The 22,461-nt window shown below is 44.0% G+C and overlaps 1 protein-coding gene across 3 annotated transcripts in view; it reads right to left on the bottom strand.

Annotated features, from left to right (window-relative positions):
• MYO7A (myosin VIIA) overlaps positions 1 to 22,461 on the bottom strand; it is an 87,812-nt gene that overhangs the window by 62,528 nt on the left and 2,823 nt on the right. For all 3 annotated transcript variants that reach the window (XM_063305954.1, XM_063305953.1, XM_063305952.1), the window contains exons 3-13: positions 15,986 to 16,170; positions 13,564 to 13,685; positions 10,725 to 10,867; positions 7,987 to 8,100; positions 7,236 to 7,389; positions 6,932 to 7,008; positions 4,452 to 4,571; positions 3,639 to 3,781; positions 2,355 to 2,565; positions 1,694 to 1,829; positions 1,448 to 1,554 (exon numbers count right to left, since the gene is read on the bottom strand). In XM_063305954.1, coding sequence (XP_063162024.1) covers positions 1,448 to 1,554; positions 1,694 to 1,829; positions 2,355 to 2,565; positions 3,639 to 3,781; positions 4,452 to 4,571; positions 6,932 to 7,008; positions 7,236 to 7,389; positions 7,987 to 8,100; positions 10,725 to 10,867; positions 13,564 to 13,685; positions 15,986 to 16,170 — 1,512 coding nt within the window. The remainder of the gene's footprint in view (positions 1 to 1,447; positions 1,555 to 1,693; positions 1,830 to 2,354; positions 2,566 to 3,638; positions 3,782 to 4,451; positions 4,572 to 6,931; positions 7,009 to 7,235; positions 7,390 to 7,986; positions 8,101 to 10,724; positions 10,868 to 13,563; positions 13,686 to 15,985; positions 16,171 to 22,461) is intronic.

The raw sequence follows: 22,461 nt of genomic DNA on the forward strand, positions 1-22,461 counted from the left end.
ATTTTGTTAAAAGCAAACAAACATCCAAAAGTTTGGTCTAGTGGTTAAGGCACTGAGCTAGAAACCAGGAGGCTGTGAGTTCTAGTCCTGCCTCAGGCACGAAAGCCGGCTGGGTGCCCTTGGGCCAGTCCCTCTCTCTCAGCCCAAGAGCCAATCAGGCGTGGTAGGAGAGTTCTAGTCCCGCCTTAGGCACGAAAGCCGGCTGGGTGCCCTTGGGCCAGTCCCTCTCTCTCAGCCCAAGAGCCAATCAGGCGTGGTAGGAGAGTTCTAGTCCCGCCTCAGGCACGAAAGCCGGCTGGGTGCCCTTGGGCCAGTCCCTCTCTCTCAGCCCAAGAGCCAATCAGGCGTGGTAGGAGAGTTCTAGTCCTGCCTCAGGCACGAAAGCCGGCTGGGTGCCCTTGGGCCAGTCCCTCTCTCTCAGCCCAAGAGCCAATCAGGCGTGGTAGGAGAGTTCTAGTCCCGCCTTAGGCACGAAAGCCGGCTGGGTGCCCTTGGGCCAGTCCCTCTCTCTCAGCCCAAGAGCCAATCAGGCGTGGTAGGAGAGTTCTAGTCCCGCCTCAGGCACGAAAGCCGGCTGGGTGCCCTTGGGCCAGTCCCTCTCTCTCAGCCCAAGAGCCAATCAGGCATGGTAGGAGAGTTCTAGTCCTGCCTCAGGCACGAAAGCCGGCTGGGTGCCCTTGGGCCAGTCCCTCTCTCTCTCAGCCCCATCCACCTCACAGGGTTGTTGTTGTGGGGAAAAGAGGAGGAAGGAGTATTTGGTATGTTCGCTGCCTTGAGTTATTTATAAAAATAATAAAGGCGGGATAGAAAATAAATAAATAAATAAAATATAGCTATCAAACTCATGCATGGATATTTTAAGCAGACTCTTGCCTCCTATGCATAATGCATTTACTGCAGGAGTTGGAGCCAAATTCTATCATAGTTACAGAGTAGATCAAACAAGATAACTACAGGCAGTCCTCGCTTAACAACCATTCGTTTAGTGACAATTCGGACTTATGATGGTGCTGAAAAACCTGATTTATGACCTGTTCTCACACTTACGACTGTTGCAGCATCCCCACAGTCACATGATCACGATTTGGGCACTTGGCAACCGGTTCACATTTATGACCGTCGCAGCGTCCCATGGTCACAGGATTGCCATTTTTGACCTTCCCGGCTGGCTTCTGGAAAGCAAAATCAACGGGGAACCACATGATTCGCTTAATGACTGTGGTGATTTGCTTAACAACTGCTGCAAAAAAGTCGTAAAATTGAGTCGGATTCGCTTAGCAACCAAAATTCTGGTTCCAATTGTGGTCATTAAGTGAGGACTACATGTAAGGCTTAAATCAGCAGTGACTAAGTTCCATGAATTACAGTGGACCTATCTGAAGATACGGTTGGTTCTCCACTTAACCAGCTGTTCCACCCACTGCCAAGTGCATCAGAGGTACATTACCATGGCTACATCAGCCTGGAAAATCTGCTTGATGAATTTGTTCCTTGACGAATGGACCAACTGGATAATATCCCCATGAAGTGTGTCTCTGTTTTTCTCCAGAAACCCTGAGGAGAGAAAAGAGAAGTGCTTGAAAGAGATCTGGTTTCCATATCAGACAGAAAGGCCATTTCTAAGTCAAGGATTCAAAAATCCACATCTCAGTCCCACGCCAATGGAAGCTCTGCCCGGAAACCAAAAATGTACCTTTGGTTTCATAGTATACAACTCCAGCAAAGTGGTTGATGCCAAAGTGGGTGTTGTAGTTGTTTTTCGGTGGGATGTAGTTGATGTTCAGTTTGTGCTGAGAATTCAGCTTGTGGAGCATCGTGGCGTCCGTTCCCTGCATCAGTGAAAACAGGACAGCCCCAAATTAGGGTTTCTATGGTAAAAAAAAAAATCTTTCTTTGCAGCTCTGACATAACTGATCTGAAGCATAAACATATAATTGTGGAGCGTTCTTGCATGTAGTGGGGCTGGGGAATTCTGGGAGTTGAAGTCCACACATCCTAAAGTTGCCAAGGTTGAGAAACACCGTTCTAAGGGATGCTACAATTAGCAGATGTTACTGCAATTTTAAGACATTTATATGCTCCTCAGAAGTAGCATTTCCTTTGACTTGAGTTTAATTCTTGGCTATGTTTCTATAATCTTGTGTCAACAGTGTAAAAATGGGATGTCTGACTTCCTGTCCAGCTTGCAGCCCTGGGATTTCTCAGTGGTCTCCTATCCCAGTACTTAGCAAGTTCAATCCTGCTCCTTAGCAAGATGCTCAGAAGATTTGCTGCCTGCTGAGATTTGCTTCTAGCTTTTAAAAAAAGGGGGGGGGACTTGAAAGGCCATAAATGGAATATTTTCAGGGTCCGACCTTGGGGAATTTGCTCTCCTCATCGATGAGAGAGATTAAGTTCATTGGTTTGATGGCAATCATATCCAGCGCATCCTGATTATCTGTGAATTCGATGTGCTGCCAGTTGATATTTTCCAAATTGTATTCTTCCTGCTCCAGTTTGAAGACGTGACGGACGAAGAACTGTTGCAGGTTCTCGTTGGCAAAATTAATGCAGAGCTGCTCAAAACTGGAGAGGGAGAACACAGATTATTTTCTGCAGATATTTTCTCTAATAAAAACCCTCATAAGTGAAATGAAAAACACAGATTAGAAGCAATCAATAGCAAAGAATGAAGGGTGGGGTGAATTTTGCCCCCACGGCCAAGAATAACAGATCTGGAAGGCCCTCAAAAGAAAAATATTGCATAAGAACTAGATGATCTCTCTGGAAAGTGTTTCTAGGCATAAATAGGCTCTGGAACAGTTTCAAAACCATATTGGAGAATGAAAAAATTGTGCTGAGTGGGTCAAAATTGTCAAAAAGTTGGCCAGCATGATGCAACTGAAGTTCTGGCACCTTTTAATGCAGGCGGTGCATTGCGATGCACGTAAAAAAGAGGCTGGTTTTTGATCCCATATCTATAACTGCCGTTTTGACTTCTTTTTCCTTTTTATTGTGTTACTATAAATCTTGATGCATTATGTTATTTCAATACAATGACATTTATACAGATTGATTGATGATGTGCCATCAAGTGGTTTTCAACCCCTAGTGACCACACAGATCGATTTTCTCCATGGCAATCTATCTCTAACCTTTTCATTCTTGATGTTCTGCTATTTAGGTACCTAAGAGCAGTATTTCTCAACCTTGGGAACTTTAAGATGGGTGGACTTCAACTCCCAGAATTCCCCAGCCAGGGAGTTGAAGTCCACCCATCTTAAAGTTCCCAAGGTTGAGAAACACTGTCTTGGAGTATTGGAACTAAAGAAGAAAAAAAGAAAAAAGTATCTATTCTATCAATGTTCATTACAAGTTAGGATATCACTGTTACCAGCCTTATAATTACTGGATTTTTACAATCTAAATTAAATATAACCTTGGAAAGAAAAAAATGAAAGTAGAACACACTGCAACATACATTTGATGTATCACAAGGTTTTGGTTTTAGTCTAAATTACTCAATATTGAAATCTCCATTATATTGTTACCATCTTGACTTTTCTGACCTCCTGGGGATCTCCCTGGAGGGGTGAATTGATCCCTCCATCCCACCTGCCTTTGAATAAAGGTCTTATGCCATTCCCTAGATCCTGCACCTGTTTACTGTGAAGTTCTCGAATCCAAAGATATCAAGTAATCCAATGGACCTCCGGACATTTTTGTTCTCATGGGAAGGTGGTCGATAAATGGCTGCGTTGATTTTTTCCACAATCCACACAAAGAGCCTGCCATAGATGCCCTGGAAATGCCAAAAGGATGGAAAGGCAGCAAATAAAATTTATTTCAGCATACCTTGGTAGCTGTTCCTCTGTCTTGGCTCTTACGCTGTCACTCAGTGTTTCTCAACCTCTGGAACTTTAAGACCTGTGGACTTCAACTCCCAGGATTCCCCAGACAGCCATGCTGTCTGGGGAATCCTGGGAGTTGAAGTCCACAGGTCTTAAAGTTCCAGAGGTTGAGAAACACTGAATTAGACTTTTCCATGCCTAAGATCACCTTTCAACATGATTTGGGTAGTCTGACCACCAGGCCTGTGCTCCCTCAGCCATCATGATGTGGCCATAAATGTTGGTTAATTCCAAATCTTTCTTCCTTAACCCACGCCTCTTCCAGCTCCAGCTCATGGAGGGAGGCCACCAGGAGATTTAGATTGAGAAGTTGAAAAAACATCCTAGAAGCTGGCTGGGCTTCTACTACATTGCCCAGAAAATTATTATGTGTCTATACAATAAAGCCACCAAGAGTCAAGACTGACCCAAGGGCACCTTTACATTAAGGCTGCAGCAATGCTCTAGGTTTAATAAGCTGCACAGATTTGGACCTCCCTCTAAGAATCTTGGGACATGTAGTTTTCTTAGGGAGGGGAAGGAGAAATGGAGGAAAAGGGCAAAGGACGATTCTGGATTCACCTTCACAAAGGCATCCCTGACGTCTAACGCCTGTTCCAGGCTAAGTGGGGTGGAAACGGTCTCTCCTCTGGTAATAATAGTCCGGCTAGTGAGACAGTTCATCAGGTCCTGAGGCTCAACCTAAAAAAACATCAGGGAGAATAGGTCACGCTGAATCGCTCTTGTTCTCTTCAGCGGTGGAGATTGGTGGCAGTCCTGTTGCCCGAACTTGCAGAACGAGCAAAAAACATCCAGAGATCCAGCACATCCAGAGGCACCAGGATGGGGAGGATGAGCTGCCTGTATCCTGGGAAAAGATCTGGCTAGCCCACTGTTTCTCAGCCTTAGCCACTTTAAGGTGTGTGGACTTCAACTCCCAGAATCCCAGGGAATTCTGGGAGTTGAAGTCCACACACCTTAAAGTGGCCAAGGTTGAGAAACAGTGGGCTAGCATCTTGTACCAGCGAGCGATGGCATATTATCATAATCTGCCAGTATAAATCCTGCTGGTTTGTTTTCCACAGAGCAGGGGATCAGTGTACACTTGAGAAATCCCCGCAGCTTTAATGCCTGCCATTACTTTTCCTGAGAAGAGATGCATTCAGCCATTCCTTGCTTGTTTTCTACTTTCCAACCCGACAAAAAGCTGGAAAGACATTAGGGAGAGGGACTCTGCCCATCAGCAGGAAATTTCTCCGGAAACGGAACAGAACGGGAGCAAATCGGTGGTAGGAGAAGCCTGCGAAAGAAAGATCCTGTTCTGCAATGCATCCCCAGGGGAGAGGCAGTAGGTGGGGGCTCCGAGCTCTGTGGACCCCTCCATTCTAAGCCCCTCCCTCTCCCTTCCTGGTCACATGACTCCTACAGCCCACCCTGGGCTTCCCAGTACGGCAGGCCCCCAGTTTAAGAATGAGCCCCGTTCCTACGTCTGTCCTTAAGCTGAATTTGTACATAAGTTGGAATGGTTATTTAGCATCAGTCAGTCAGCTGTTTTAGTATATTGTATATATTTTACCTTTCTATGCATATAAAACACTTAGGAAACACTTCCAGATTCACTAAAACCTCTTAAATGTAATAATACACAAAGCAGTACTGTGTATTTACCCCGAAGCATTGTACTTATCTTGAATTTCTAATTTAAATAGTCTTTATGGCAGTCCGTTCTTAACTAGGAGTTGCCTGTAAACCGGGACATTCTTAAACCGGGGATCTGCTGTACGTGCAGACACAGAGATATAGAAAGATGCAGGTGCCGATGCAGATATAGATGGACTGGCAAGTAGGAATAACCGTGAGGAAGAGGAGGGACAGCTGCAACCAAGGCAACGGCCAGATAAAGGAACTCTGAGTCTGGAGCCGAAATGTCGTTTGAGAAAGCGTCTCAGACGGGACCCTCCCTAGTTCCCATGCAGATAAAGGGAGGGAGGGGGAAGCGCATTCAGCCCTGCAAGGTTCTGTTAACGTAACGTTATAATAAAAGTAGCATTAGCATTCCCAACTCTGGCTTCCTAGTCTGGTCTACCTTGGCGGTCTGACAAGAGAGGTGAGATAGAGATAGAGACAGAAACACACACACACACACACACACACACAGATCCAACAGGAAGGAAGAACCAAAATACACGCGCGTGCAACACGTTAGGCTGTTATGCAGGAAGAAAATACAGACGCTTCTATGACCACTGCTAGAAAAGCGGCTGGAAAGAATTCCATTTCCCCGCTTGCTGAAAAAGCACCTCGCCTGAAAAAAAAGTTTTGCAGAAACCGGAAGACGTGCTGGCATTACCAAGTGTTGGCTGGCCACATTTGGTGCACTGCATGATAAAGGAGTATCCCATAGAGAGCAAATTTTGTTTATTTATTTTCTATCCCGCCTTTATTATTTTTTATAAATGACTCCAGGCGGCGAACATACCTAACACTCCTTCCCCCTCCTATGAGGTGGGTTGGGCTGAGAGAGGGGGACTGGTATTGGTCTGGCGGTTCTAGCAGGGGAGCGCAGCCATTGTACGCCCTGGGCCGAAGAACGAAGCGCTCCCATCTGGGTTGGCCACCCTCGTCCACCAAGTGCACACCCGCCTAGCCGGCCAGATCAGCTAACTCAATCCTGACAACCAATCGGGCGGCAGATGTTGCAACTGGATGGCCCTTACATCCTCCAGCAAATACAGCTCTGCATTGTTTCTGTTGCAAGTCCTAGAGCTATCAGCCATGGAAGTATAGGTAGACCTCATTTAGCGACGGTCTTGTTTAGTGACCATTCGCAGTTACGACGATGATGAAACAGTAACTTTGCAACCAATCCTTGCCTTTACAACCTTCACAGGTCTGTAAAGCAAAGGAAAGCTGAAGTGAGGTCATAAGCACAGTTGCAGTTTCACTTAGCAACCACTTCGCTTAATGACCGAGTTGCAGGTCCCAATTGTGGTCGCTAAACGAGGACTACCTGCAAGGGGAGATTCCTACAGCTTCCACATAAGTGCTCAAGACAGGCTCACCTCCAGTAACAAAGCAGCTGTTATCAAGGACGCAGAATGGATGACCTCACAAGCGTCGAGGTTGTCGTAGTTCCGGGCTGCAGAGGGAGAAGCAGAAAAGCTGGTGGGAGCAGTGGGATAAAAACACACATTGCAGCCAGCCCATATTTTCTTCCTTAATAAAGAACTGAGGGCAGAACATGGCAGGAGAAGGTCCAAAAAGGCAATAGAAAAAGTGGAAAGCTAACCATGAACTGAAAGGAGAAAACGTTACGAAATTGTGGGAGAACTCTTACTACATATCTCGTGGCAGTGGGTATGCTACCTTCGTACCGCAGATTTCCCATATGCAGGATGGAAGCCAGAAGCTTGGAAATTTCCCAGTTCTCTGTGTCGGTGAACATGAGGACTTTCATTGCCGCTCGGATATTGGAGTATTCTTTGCTATCGTCTCTACCATCGCAAGTAATGCAGTTGCCCTGGTGTAAAGACGAGTGTGCAAAGCATTAGCAAACACGATAACTGACATTTCTGGACAAAACACAGCTTATGGCTTAGTTTATTACAAGGATGAGCCATTGCAGCTCAGCTCAGCTCAGCTGCAAAATGTCACCACTGAAAATGTGAAAAGAGCCAATTATAAAAATGAACCAGAGAGCACTTTCAAAAAGAAAGAAAGAAGGAAGGAAGGAAGGAAGGAAGGAAGGAAGGAAGGAAGGAAGGAAGGAAGGAAGGAAGTTCTCTTAGGATGGACTGTCTCTGGCCATTCCTGAAGCCTGGGTCCAGACATTCAGAATAGAATCTAAGTTAGAGAGGGAACTCAAGGGTCATCTAATCCAGCCCCACGCAAGGCAAAACTAGACGTCAGATATTTGGAAGACTCCAGCTTGAATCTGTTCTCCATCCCAACCTCGTCATGTGGCCTTACTCAATCTACTCTTTCTGCCCCTTAACACTCTTTCCCCCCAGAGCAGAGATGGCCAGCGCCATCGCTGCCACCTTGCAGGGAGGACTATGCAATACTGCCGTGAAAGGGCTTTCCAGTAAAAGTTCCTGTGAATCCCCCAACCTCTTACCATTGAAAGATAGTTATAGTCGGCTGCTTTTCTAAGCCCCAGCATTTTCTTCTGCTCCAGGGTCATTCCTTTCAGCATGCAATAAAAGATGTGATAGTTCCTCTCATCCTGAGCCTGAAGAAGAAGAGAAGAGGAGGAAGTGAAGCCTCGACTGTGTGATCCGAATAACCAGATCTGGATTCTCTTCTTCTCAACAGTCTGGTGAGGTAGGACGTCGCCCAACCACAGAGCCCCCACAGCCTTGCTGAGAAGGTGGGCGGAGTGGAGCTCTACGGTTTATTACAGGGGTGAGCTGTTGCAGCTCAGCTCATTTTGGGTCACACAGAAAAAGGAGGTTCAAGGGATTATGCATTTGTTCTTTAAAATAGTAATAAAAAAGTGCATCTCCCTTTTTGTACCAAAGGTCCTTCAAAGATGCAAAATGTCACCACCGAAAATGAGAAAACAGCCAATGAGAAAAATGAACCAGAGAGCACTTTCAAAAGGAAGGAAGGGAGGGAGGAAGGAAAGAAGGAAAGAAGGGAGGGAGGGAGGGAGGAAGCAAGGAAGGAGGTTCTCTTAGGATGGACTGTCCTAAGGAGGACTGTCCTCAAAATCTTGAGCAGAATCTCGTCCCTGTGTCCATAGATGACCCAGGGACGAGATTCTGCTCAAGATTTTGCTCAGGATGGGGGGGGGGGTGTTTGTGCTCCTGTGTGTGAATGTAAATTCTGAATTAACCGAACGTCTGCCTGAAATAATTATTCCAGTCAAGCCAAAATCTGCATACTTTGCATAACTGACAGTTCCGCTGGTCTTCCTCAAGCCCTGTCCAGATGTTTTGAATTATAGGTCCCATTCCTCAAGCCTGTAAGCTCTTGTATCTAAGTATTCACATGGGAGAAAAGTTATCCACAAACCACATGGACTTTAGCTGTGATTCCCTTCCAGTGGGCAAAGGAAAATCAGCACAGATGGTATGGCATTATTTATTTATTAATAGTTAGAGTGACACCCCATTTTTAATCCTGGCACTCAAGGCGGCTGACATGGGGGTGGTTGCAATAAGTTGGGGAGGCAGCTTGGGTTGAGAAAGATGGGCCAGTCCACGTTTTAAAACTAAATGGAAAAGGGGACGCAAGAAGAGGAAGCTATACCAATGATTAAAAAAATGGAGAGCCAGAGTCAATCTCTTTGGCATGAATAATGTCTGTTGAAAGCACTTCTCAAGCTTTGGCACCTACCTTTCTTAGATACACTTCCTTTTTTTTTAATAGTAAAGTTTATTAAGTTTCAAGAAAGGAATAAAAACTACAGAAAAGGAAAAACGAAAAACTACAAAAAAAGAAAAAAAATTAAGAAGTTCAGAAACTCAAGAGAATTTTTTTTTAATTTACAGAAAGATGTGGCTTCCGACTTTTAACAGCAAGGATATACAAAATTTCCATAATCAATCTCTAACTCTGTATTAAACCAAAACACCACATTATTTCTATAAGTCATTCCCGAGTCCCTCTTTTGTGGGAGATGGGTGGTGGCTAAATTTGATTAATAAATAATAAATAAATTCCACTTTAACACATAGTATATATCACTACATAGAGTTACTCCTCCCCCTTATATTAAAATGAGGAAAAAAAATCCATATAAACCTCCTCAACATCTTTCTCCCCTCCAAAAGATAACACATATTTCATTATTCCCTTCCTACCACTGTTCTGTACATTTCTGTCTACTATAATAAGAAACAAATTGAAAAGCACATAAGCTCTCTACTATTATACTTAATGGTACAACCATTTAAATCTTTCTTGGATAAACTTCAAGGGATGTAACATGAGGATGGCCCCAGGCTAGGGTTACCAGTCCTCACGTCCTCCATCCAGCAGGCACAGCCTTAAAATCAAATGTTGTCCACTTTCTGAGTGTCTTGTGGTTTTTTTAAACTTTTCACAACAGTAGTCATTCAAACTTTTGTGTATAGTGACTTGTAAATTCTGTTTTTCTTTCTTTCTTTTCCTCATCCGTTGACAGACATAACAGCCTAGATTGATGTTATTTAATTGATTCCCTGTTTCCAGCCATCGGCTTCAATCCAGACCCTTTCAATTTAGGATCAGCGGAGTCTGGAGATCCCACGACTCGTCATATGTTTCTAGGGTAAAATTTGAGTTTTGCTTCCTGTAGCATTGTATTGTTCAAATTCTGGTCCTTCCACAGGCCTGCCAGTGCTTTGAATGTAAGGGTGGAAGAACTCAAAAGGGTCTTGCATGATTGGAACAAATTTGACAGCCTATTATTGTGTTTTTCAACCTTGGCAACTTAAAGATGTTGGCAACTTAAAGCATGCTGATTGGGGAATTCTGGGAGTTGAAATCCACTCATCTTCAAGCTGCAAAGTTTGAGAAATACTGATACAGTGTATATGTGTGTGTAGTTTTTTATCTAGCCTTTATTTTTTCGTCAGCTCAAGGCAGCCTAACATATCTAAGGTGTTTCTGCCTCTTATTTTCCCCACAACAACCCTGTGAGGTAGGCTGGGCTGAGCGAGTGTGTGGTCATCAGGAATTGAGCGCCACTTAAAAAATGGTCTTCCTCTCATTAATCAGCAACACAAATGGGTGCTAAATTTTCAATCAATTGAGCCACTTCTGACAGAAATGCATTCAAGTGTCAATTCTGCCTCTTCATCCGAAAAACTAAACTCCAGAAGATACAGACAGAAAACAGGTACACCCAAGGTGGGTGCCTTTACTTACCTGTCGACAAACACGGGATTTCTCCAACAGGTATTGCTCAATTTTGGCTCCCTCGATTGCGCCTCGCTTGTTGAAATGGATGTCGATGTATTTACCAAACCGGCTGGAGTTGTCGTTGCGAATGGTCTTTGCGTTCCCAAAAGCTAGCAGAGCACAGACAAAGCGTAACCAAGACTTCTCTAAACCATTTTTTCCAAACCAGGTTTAAATGGGGCTCTGTATCCAATAAAGAAGCACTTGGGCGAACAATTATTTGGGATGTCTTGAACCGCAACGGATTGATGGATCAAAGTCGTGGACATCTGCGCAGCAACCCACCAGCATGGTCAAGGGAAAAGAGCTGTATTTGCCCAAGATGCTGGTTAGCTTAAACCCTGATTAGCTTTTTTGCCTGAGCCCAGCCTGCATGGTTAGTTCAGTGTGATGAGAATGCAAACAAGGGGACCAATGGAGTAAGCCATGGTTAAAATAACCATGGTTGTGGTTAAAATGACTGTAGTTGTGGTTAGAATAACCATGCTTATGGAAGCACAGCTGAAGTGAGAGCCAGAAGGGTACAACTGGACTGAAAGGTTTAAAACTATTTATGTTAAGATAATTAACCATAGTCTTAATTTTTTAAACTGCCCTGAGTAGGAGATTAAGTCCTGCTCTGGCTTTGCGATATTGAGACAGGAGTCTAGAGCAGCCCTATATAATTTATTTTTCTAGGAAGTCCATCTCTGTGGTTTGGTTTGGTTTTTTTTTCCCCGAATGGGTGCATATGGAATTGGTACAGAAAGGAAATGAAGTGAAGAAGCTCCCCACCTCCACCCATTATCTGCAGTACCTCCAAAACCCCAGCTGAATTATGGAAGATTTTTTAAAATTATATTTTTTACTTCCAGGCACTGCAAAGGGGGCTGGGCTGCTGTCTAAAGGATGTTTTCGCCTGCTGAATCAAAGCATTCCCCAGCCGTTTCATCATCTAATGCAGGGTTTCTCAACTTTAGCAACTACAAGGTATGTGGACTCCAGCTCCTTGCTAGCTGGAGAATTCTGGGAGTTGAAGTCCACACATCTTAAAGTTGCCAAGGTTGAGAAACACTGATCTACAGGTAGTCCTCGACTTACGACCACAATTGGGACCTGAAATTCCATTGCTAAGTGATGTGGTTGTTAAGTGAGTCATGCCTGATTTTATGACCTTTTTTCCCACAGTTGTTAAGCGAATCTTGTAGTAGTTAAGCGAATCCAGCTTCTCCCATTGACTTTGCTTGTCAGAAGCCAGCTGGGAAGGTCGCAAATAGTGACCCTGGGATGCTGCAGCCATCATAAATACATGCTGGATGCCGAGTGCCTGAATTTTGAACACGTGACCGCGGGGACATGGCAACAGTTGTAAGTGCAAGGACTGGTCACATGTCACTTTTTTCAGCACCGTTGTAACTTTGAACAGTCGTTAAATGAGTGGTTGTAAGTCGAGGACTACCTGTAATGTTATCTGATACGGCCCAATGACCAAAATCATGGTGAATCAGCAGAAAAAGCAGGCAATTTGCTCTCCTGTTGCCAGCTCACATCTTGGCACTCTTGCCCCATTCCCCACCCATTTCCATGCCCCTGGCTTCTCTCCAGGGCAAAGAGTATCAAAGCCTAAGAGATGTCATAGTTGAATGGTGTTGGGAAATGGGGATCAATGCTAATTTCACACAGGTACAGCTAAGGACAGTTGACATCTCTCTTACTCTTGGGATGCAGTCAACCACAAGGGACGCAGCAGAAAATGTTGCCAGGGCATATCTGTGCCCTGATTAAGTGCAAATGTGAGAAGGTCAAAAGTCCAAAGACACTACAGTCTGAAAACCCTGCCCTTGGCATCCACCAGACTTTATTTCTTGATGGTTTTAATTTAAAAAAAAAAGTTGGGGTGGAGGGAGTTGACATGCTACAAATGAAGCCTCAGCCTTTAGCTTCAGGGTTATTTCAAAGAATACTTTGGATTTCATGTTGCCCTAAAGTAATCCATAGGCGCCTTCCCCCATAGGCTGGGGAGATGAAGTGCCTTTTTTGATGAGAGATTGTGGGCAGGCTGGGAAGGGAATGGAAGAGGGAATGGACCTGAACCATCAAGAGACAGAAGGTGAGACCATTGGCAGCTGATCTCATAAATGGCAACCCATTTTGTAAATAAATTTTGTAAGTTTATTTGTAAACCGCCACTTTTATAGTGTGGGCGGAAGATAAATTTAATAATAATAAAAAAAAAAAACAACCAGCCCAAATGGGGCAAAACCTGGGAAGAAGCTCTTCAAGTCCCTCAAAACAAGTCCACCTTAATAAACTCATTAATAAACGAGGCTGGGAAATTCCTCGTGCAGTTTCCAAAATTCTCCATTTATCCCAGGACTAGCATGAAAATTACCTTCCTAAAACCTGTGTAATTCTTGCTGAAGTAAAAAGGCATGAAATTTGGTGGTCTCGTTGCTGAACCCTCTCCTCCTTCATTTGCCTCTGTTCCCAATTATTACCTTTCCATTGATTTCTCTCCAAGACTGACCGACAAAGCCTAACAGGATTTTTCAGATTTCTTGGGATAATGGTCGTCCAAAGAACTAAAAGTAAGTCAAGCCTAACAGATCTGACAGCAAAGGAAGGCAGGTGATGAATGCCATGGAGACATGGTAGGAAAAATAGACACTCCCATTATAACTGAGACGGACACTGGTCTCTTGGATGACCTGATGTCGGACCAGGGGCATTGCTTACTGACTCAGGCAGTTCAGTCCAAAGTAGGCAAGCAATGATCTCAGCTTCTCTCCCCGGACCTACTTTTCCCATGCCAGGTCCAAAGGCCCACCTTCCAAGATGGGATTTGCTTCTAACACTTGCTGTTCAATCCACGAATGTTGGCCACTGATGGCCGCTAGGAATTGCAGGATGAGTTTGGTGCTTTCGGTTTTCCCTGCGCCTGACTCACCGCTGCAACAACAGAATGAAAAAAAAAAGGAGTGTTAACTGTTGGATCTCTACGGTCAGCCACACTTCAGCATCCTTCTTTTTCCCCCCCAGGGCAACAGTTGGTCAATCCGTTCATTCAATTTATATCTTGCCTCCTTCCAAGCAATGTAAAGACCACTCCCTTCCCCAAGTGTATCCTACAGACACCTTGTGAGGTCAGTTGGGCTGAGAAATACTATCTGACCTAAACATACCCACTGAGTTTCTCATGGGTAACCCAGGATTGATGGACTGCTTGCAGCCCCCAACCCCATTTCCTGGCCCTCAGAGGATCTCCAGATCATGCTATCAAAATTTGATGGCAAGTGGTTGGTTTTCTCCTATTCATTTTTAATTTTTTTTTCCAGCAAAATTATGGATGGAAATGGGTATGTTACATCTCTACATGACAGAGGACATTCATTTCCACTCTTCTGACCACTCTAACCCCCTCAACCTGGACAAAAAGGCTGAAAATAATGAGCCACTCTTTCATTCACTTGACTTACCTTCCAACTTTCTTTCAGGAGCTCAAAGTGACCTACAGAGCCCTCCTTCCTCCAATTTTATCCCCATTATAACAATCCTATGAAGTAGGCTGGGCAAAGATTGCTCCAGCGAGCTTCATGGATGGATCAAGATTTGAATCAAGCCATCTTTGGTCACTATCTCACCGATGGGTCACTTTTCCTATCAGAGTACAGGAAATAGCAGGGGAGGGTGATCATCTGGTCAAAGTCATTCATGGGTTGGAGGCGCTGAAGCAAGCTGTGGGTTGAACAAGTGCTTTGCTTCTTTCCTGAACCCCATTTCACCCCTTGGACATCTTGGCTGCTGTCATACAGCATAGCCACACAGGACTAGAGTCAACATGGTTGGCCAGCGCTGAGAGTAAGGAAGATGATCTTGATGGAGATATGCAAGATCCATTGTCAAGCCATCAAGGGGTGATATATATTCTAAGTCCATGACAGACAGATATTATTTGGAAGTCTCTCAGGCAGATGCTGCCTTGATTCACAGGATTATGATGACGTGGAGATCCAGCACAATCAGATGTGCATGATTTTGTTATTATAGCCAATCCAATAAAGTATGGTTTTGGTCTTCCTGTGGAGTTGATTTCTTGGTCTGGTCCACCTCACGGGGCTGACATCAATCTTGCAACTTGCTTACCTAGGGGGCATAGCACATTCTACAAACTTGTGCTATTAACCTGGATTTACGTTTTATCATGTTGTATGAACTCAGCTAATTAATAATCTGTAGGGAAAGGGCTCAGAGATCTTAGGAGATGACGGAACTCATCTCTTACATGAGTAAGGGGTTGAAATAATTCTATGAGCAACGTGAAACTTACCTGCAGGCCACCCACCGTTGGAGTATGATTTGTAGGCAGAACAACTGTTTGTATGCTCAGGACCTGTGGGGCGGGAGGGTACCTTTCTTGGCCTGGAAGCCAAAGAGGCCCAGCCAATGCTGTCACCTTCTCACCAGAAAGGGGAGGGGTGGGTGTGTCTGTATTTTTGATGAATTAGGTGCTTAACTGGTGAAATGGGTGCCTTAAACCTTGCAGCGGCTAATGGGCATCGGTTTTGCCCCTTAAGACCCACCAAATGCAGGAAAAAATTAGAAGCCCTTTAGAGCCTATTTAGACAAAGCTGTCTCCACAAGGCTGAAGACCCACCATTGTTTCTTACGTCCCTCCAAGCTCTTAAAATGAAAACAAATATCAATCAAATGTCTCCTTCTTCTTTTCCTTCTCCCTCTCCTTCTCCTCCTCCAACACCACCACCACCACCACCAACAACAACAACAACAACATATTAATCCTTTCATTTGGGAACTCGACGTGGCATTCAGAACATTCTCTCCACCTCCTTTTTCCTATAACCATCTTATGAGGTAAGTTACCCTGAGGGAGAACAACTGGCCCAGAGTCATCCTGGAAGCTTCCATTGGCCCCTTTGAGCAACACGTGAGCAACCTTGGCCCCTGCTGACCTTGGAGATAACAAATGGGACACCAGGAGAACTTGTGGCCTGTGCACCAGCATGTCCACCCCATCTTCTCAGAGTTTAGAATCCCCCAGCCAGGATTCCTCCAAGAAGGGCTGGGATGAGCATCCTCATCTCAAAAGAGCACTCCATCCCCCGGAAAACCTGACAGGAGGCCATGCCGTGTTCTAGCTCTGGTGTTTCAATAGAGTTGCCCAGGGAGCCAACATCTCCTCAACCCCAAGAGGTGAAGACCTTGATGGGCCCTGGTGTCCCCCAACTTGCCTTATAATGCAGCACTGATCTTTGTTGTTCCTTTGCATGTTGAAGTAGCAGTTGTCTGCGATGGCAAAAATGTGGGGAGGCATCTCCCCAATCTTTTTGTTGGTGTAGAGGCGAATCTGCTCCGGGGAGTAAATGGGAAGCAGCTGGTAGGGATTTACGGCCACCAGTATCGAGCCCGTGTATGTCTGGAGAATGATAAGACACAAACACTCGTGCACGTGCACACACACAAGGACAGATGGTAAGAATGGTTGTGCAAGGTCAGACCATGGATCTGGCTTCAAGGGTGGCTGCTTAATAATAAGGCTCAAATGATTATCGTTGCTGCTGTAATTGCTGTTTATACCAGACGATTCTGACTGCATTTGGAATTTTTGACCAGTTAACCATTCCAATATATTATTACTATTAGTAGTAGTAGTAGTATTTACACAAAGTCTACTGGATTTGGTACTTTTGACCATTGGATTCTATTGTTATTGTTGTTGTTGTTATTATGCTGACAGTTTAATAATGAATACTTTAATAAGGGGTCAGCAGCACCTGTCATAGCAAAAATAAAAAGCACTTACAACTGATTTATTTAGTTGTATAAAGGAAACAATAAATTCCTGTTGTTTTTATTATTATGCTGACTGTTCGATAATAAATACTTTAACCTGCGGTCATGGCAAAAAAGGGACCTAACCTCTAAAAATTAAATTAAATTTTTCAAACATAAATGTTTAACTTTTGAAAATGTTAACCGAGTTCTTTTTTTCTAAAACTGATTTATTTAGTTTTATGAATGAAATGATTAATTAATTAATGACATTACATTTATGAATAAGAAATCAATTAATGTTTTCCCTAATACATTAAATTTGCGCAAATGGTCTTTTGGAGAGAAATGTTGAATATGGATGTTTAAAATGTTTGTATACCTCTTCAAGGAATCACATATGTATTCACAGAGTATATAGATTTTCAATTACTTGTTTTTCTTCATTTTTTTTCCCTTTCTCAGACATGCTTTTCAGTTAGTTGGCCGCCTTCTTTTTAATTCTTTATTGTTACTGAGACTTATTCTAGGGTTTTTCTTTGTTTTTGTTTAATAGAGCAAATAGAACTAATAAACAGTGACCACATTTGACTGAATTTGGCTTTCACTGCAGAAATTTTCAAAGCTCTTTGCTGTATTAATTTCTCTATATCACCTTGGGACACTACAGACCATATTGTCTTACAGATATGGACCAGTCTCAAGATCTGAATGTAATTTAGGCCTAAAGTTTACCTAACATGCAACATCCCCCGTCAACAGTCTGCAGGTGAGACCAAGGCCCAGAATTTGGGCAACCAAACAGTTGGGCCCAAAACAGTATAGTGCATTTCAGGAATGTTTTGGCATTCTTGAGAATGTTCCATTTTTTTCCTAGAATGTTCCATTTTTTCTAGAATGCACTGATCATTCCAGGCACGGGTTGTCTCCAGAAGTGAATTAATGGGAACAGGAAATAAAGGGTGGAGAAAAATTAACATTCCAAAGAGCACCAGAATATTTTGGAATGCACCATGATGCATTCACATCCTTAAAATTGGATGTCTCTCAATGCCACTGATTCTCAACCTTGGCAACTTTAATATGGGTTGGCTTTAACTCCCAGAATTCTCCAGCCAGCAAGGTTGGACTTTAATTTCCAGAATTCCTCAACCAGCCTGGGTGGACTTCAACTCCCAGAATTCCCTGCCAGCCATACTCGCTTGGGAATTCTCAGAGTTGAAATCCACCCATCTTTAAGTTGCCAAGTTTGGGACATATTGGTCTATTAGGGTTTCTCAGCCTCTGTGACTTTAAGATGTGTGGACTTCAACTCCCAGAATTCTCTGCCAGCCATATCGACTGGGGAATTCTGGGAGCTGAAATCCACCCATCTTAAAATTACCAAGTGTGGGAAACATTGCTGAGTCTATATTCTTAAGCAGAAAATACTACTTCACTGTTGGTCCTGCAAAAGCTGAGCTTCCATCTTTCCTAATGAGATATGGGAAAAAGAAAGTTACAAAACATCATCGTTCAATGCCATAACTTCCACGGACACCAGACTGAACTGTGCGTAGCTGCTTCACCGCAAAGCCATTTCCGTAGCCGATGACACTGATTTCATCCAAATCAAAGCGTTAACAAAAAAGAAACCAATCGCAAGGGATTTATCTGCCCCACCCCCCAAAAGACTAGCTTAGCATTCTCCTTAGGTTCTTGCTTTTTGCAAAGCTGCAAAACCATGCAGCAAGCAACAGATTGGCGGGGGTTAAATAAATGTGCCCCGCAAGCAAAGCAAGCGCATGGAAGATGTCTGCAAAACTTAGCATCAAATAAAGAGCCAAGCAAATGACAATGTGGCAACAAGGCATTTGGGTTACTTACCCTTCCACCACAATTAGTCTAAAGCAGAAGGAGCAGGGAAAACATATTTTGTGTTAAGAGAACCTTTTCTCCAAGTCAGAAATACAAAAGGCTTGTAGGGGAGATGGAGGGAAAGACTGTCCTTTTCTACAATTGTCCTCACATTGTCCCACCGTCAAGCTGAACCATCTACCAAGTCATGCATAGGGTACCACTGAGATCAGGCCATCTCCACGTTCCTGGTGACCTCAGCCTACTCATCATCTTGATTATTAAGACCTGTCAACCCCCAGGCAAAAAGCAGAAGACTAGCTTATCTGTAGGTTGAGTCATGGCAACTGGATTTCTTTCTTTTTGGTAGAAACCTTTTGCTGTTTCTTCAAGCAGCTTCTTCAGTCCGGGCAAAGGTTGGTGAGGGGACCCGGTATATGTCTTCCAGGGTGGCTACACTGTCATTACCAACCTTTGCCCAGACTGAAGAAGCTGCTTGGACCAGCAGTGAAACGTTTCTACCAAAGAGAAAGAAATCCAGTTGCCCTGACTCAACCTACAGACAATTCCACCTGGATGACTGAGGATCTTCATCGACAAGACTAGCCTAGGATAAAGTTCCTGAGCTTCTCCAGCATCAGTGGATGAAATAGTGAGCCTCATCTAGGGAACTGCAGAGTTGAGGTTCAACAGCACCCCCGCTTGATGCAAACTCTTCTTCTTGCTTCTCCATCCCAGACTAACCATCAAATCTTCAGGGATGCAGAAAGCAAGATAAAACTGGAGCCAGTCCTGGTGGGACAGTCCTTGCTTGAGAGCACAACATTGCACACCAACATCCTACTCAGGAAGAGAAAGTTCAACCAAAGTGCAGTTGAGAAGGGGGACCCAACAGATCACCTGGCCAAGAAGACCTGGGCTGAGTCTTTATTTTCCAGGCTGAAGTTCCTGCAACAGTTTCCAGTTTGCTGCTCCAACTTTATAATCATCTTCTAGGATAGCTTTCGGTCATCCTCAGCTATGGAATGATGGATTTATGGGACAGGAAGGCAAATCCCAACTGAATGGTTGGGAAAACTTCCTAACAATAAGAGCAGTTGGAGAGTGAAGCCAGTTGGCTGTGATCATGCAGAAGCCACACAGTTACTAAATGGATACCCTACACCAGTATTTCTCAAGCTTGCGGCTTGAAGATGTGTGGACTTCAACTCCCAGAATTCCCCAGCCAGCATGGCTGGCTGAGGAATTCTGGGAGTTGAAGTCCACACATCTTCAAGCCGCCAAGCTTGAGAAACACTGCCCTACACTGTGCAGGGGGTTGGACTAGATGACCTGAAGGGATCCTCTGTGATTTCAGGTGCTGATACCGCTGGACAGCTCCCTGTCCTGTCTTGCTTAGAAAACCCAAAAGGGGCGCTTTAGCTAAGTTTGCACAACATGCTTAACCAATTCATCTTAAGAGCTAAGCATCTTCATTTGCACAACACAAAAATCCTGCTTGAGTCTGTATATTTGCTTATATGGAACATTCCTGGTGGCGGGGTGTGCCGTGTGAAACCAACCTGTTTGGTTAGCTTAGGTTTTGATGTATGCAAACTTCCACAATGGATTTAGCAAACGGATTAACCTGCATTACGTATAGAAGATAAGGAAGCTGTGCAGCGAAGGGCTGAGTTCCCAAAAGGTTCAGCTCCCTGAATTTGTGTCCAGACTCAAATGACCCAGTTCACATTACATTCTCAAGCTGCGATGGAGAATTTTTTCCAGACCTTGCTTGCCTTTAAGCAACAGCCAGAAACCGCACCCAAGGAACGGTGGGCGAGCAAGGGCAAAAATGAAATGTGTTCACATTTCACTGGCATTTTGATCCAGTCAAGATGAAATACACCGAGCGTGCTTCCTCTCCTCCACGTTGCATTCAAATGCGAATTGGGTAATGACATTTGTAGACCTCGGAGTGCTGACCCCCTCCTTTCAGGATTCACATGTTATCTAAAGTGGATATACAGATGAAACCAGAACTGCTTATTTTGGGTTTGATGGACCCAACAACTTGGGAAACAATGTTGGACTTCGTTCTTGTATATGATAACAGCAGCAAGACTTTTAGGTGCACAAAGATGGAAAGACACACAAATTCCCACAAGGCAAGAATGGACGGTTAAATTAATGGAACTGGTGCAAATGGCTAAACTGACATCACTGATAAGAGAAAATACCGTGGCTGGATTTGTTTCTACTTGGAAACCACTTTTGGATTATTCGCTGGTAATGGGAAAAAAATGAAGTTTTGATTTTGGGCTTTGACGATTAAATTGTCTGTTTTTATAGAAATAATGTTAGCAAAATAAAAGCCAATGCAGTGTTTAGAGCAGTGTTTCTCAACCTTGGCAACTTTAAGATGTGTGGACTTCAACTCCCAGAATTCCCCAGCCAGCAAGTTGAAGTCCACACATCTTCAAGCGGCCCCGGTTGAGAAACGCTGGTTTAGAGACCAGGTATGATTAGTAACTTTCCCTGGTGCTTAAACTGAGAGATACAAGTTAGCAGGCTGAGATTCAAAACAAATGTGGGGTTTTTTTGGAAAAAACATGTGCATTTCTTAAAAATAAAAAGTGACATCTTTTTAACATAATAGGAAATTGAAACTAGAGAGGGCATGGAATTGGGGGAACTAAAGAACATTGGTGAAAAGGTGAAAAGAAGCTAGGATGATACATATATGAGAGCCAGTTTGGCCTAGTGGTTAAGGCACCAGGCTAGAAATCAGGAGACAGAGAGTTCTAGTCCTGCCTTAGGCAAGAAAGCCGGCTGGGTGACCTTGGGCCAGTCCCTCTCTCTCAGCCCAAGAGCCAATCAGGTGTGGTAGGAGAGTTCTAGTCCCGCCTTAGGCACGAAAGCCGGCTGGGTGCCCTTGGGCCAATCCCTCCCTCTCAGCCCAAGAGCCAATCAGGCGTGGTATTAGAGTTCTAGTCCCGCCTCGGGCCTGAAAGCCGGCTGGGTGACCTTGGGCCAGTCCCTCCCTCTCAGCCCAACTCACCTCACAAGGTTGTTGTTGTGGGGAAAATAGGAAGAGGAAGGAGTATCAGGTATGTTCACCGCCTTGAGTTATTTATAAAAAAATAATAAAGGCGGGATAGAAAATAAATTAAATAAATAAATAAATAAATAAATGTATTTATGCAATATCAGGGTGTTTTTTTTTAAGAAGCAAGGTTCTAGACCTCAAGGCTCATGATTATGTGGTAGAAATTCAAAGATTTAATTATGTCTTACCTCACTTCATACATATGCAATATGCAAGTAAGGAAACTGTGTTTGACTCCATAGTTTAAAATCAACAGTAACTCCATTTTTTTTTCTTTTAAAAAGCTTTATGTTTCTAGTCCTCAGGGTGTCTGATTAGGTCTAACGAAATCTCAGAAGGGGCTGGAGAAGCGAGATTTCCAGAAGTTAACAGGAAACTGCAACAAAACACCACCACCCCCTTTAACCTAAGCAGTGTTTCTCAACCTTGGCCACTTTAGGATGTGTGGACTTCAACTCCCAGAATTCCCCAGCCACAGTTGAGAAATACTGTCCTAGAGAAAAGAACAATTGGAGCAGATCATTTTCAGACATGGACAAGAACCTCAGAAAGCCGATCTCTTCTTTCCAGCTGATGATAAGCAAGTAGCAGAAATTTAGCTATCCGGAGGGACAAATGTCAAGCTCAGGAAAATTTCTCGTCAAAGGCCTCGGGCAGCTTCTAAGGACCACTTTTGTGTGCATCCTGAACTCTCCCTTTGAGCAGAAGTGCTAATTATTTTTCTATCACTTTAAGGCAGGAAATACATAAAATGGGAAATAAAACCCTAAAATGGGTTGGACAGATGGAAAAAAAAACCCAGGAAAAATATTCCCCAAACTCTATCCATAAATGCAAGGAAAAACATGAAAGAAAATTCTGGTCCCGCCCACATGTGGGACAGAACCCCTCCCACTTGGCATCACTGCCCATCCTCCACGGGCCTTGTCTCCCCTCGATAAGGATAATCCGCCACCAAAACTTTGCCCACATCTTCTCCTCCCCTTTCCTGCAGGCCCAGCCCAGACAATC

This window comes from Candoia aspera, chromosome 5 (assembly GCF_035149785.1).
Source record: "Candoia aspera isolate rCanAsp1 chromosome 5, rCanAsp1.hap2, whole genome shotgun sequence".
In the NCBI taxonomy this organism is placed as follows: domain Eukaryota; kingdom Metazoa; phylum Chordata; class Lepidosauria; order Squamata; family Boidae; genus Candoia; species Candoia aspera.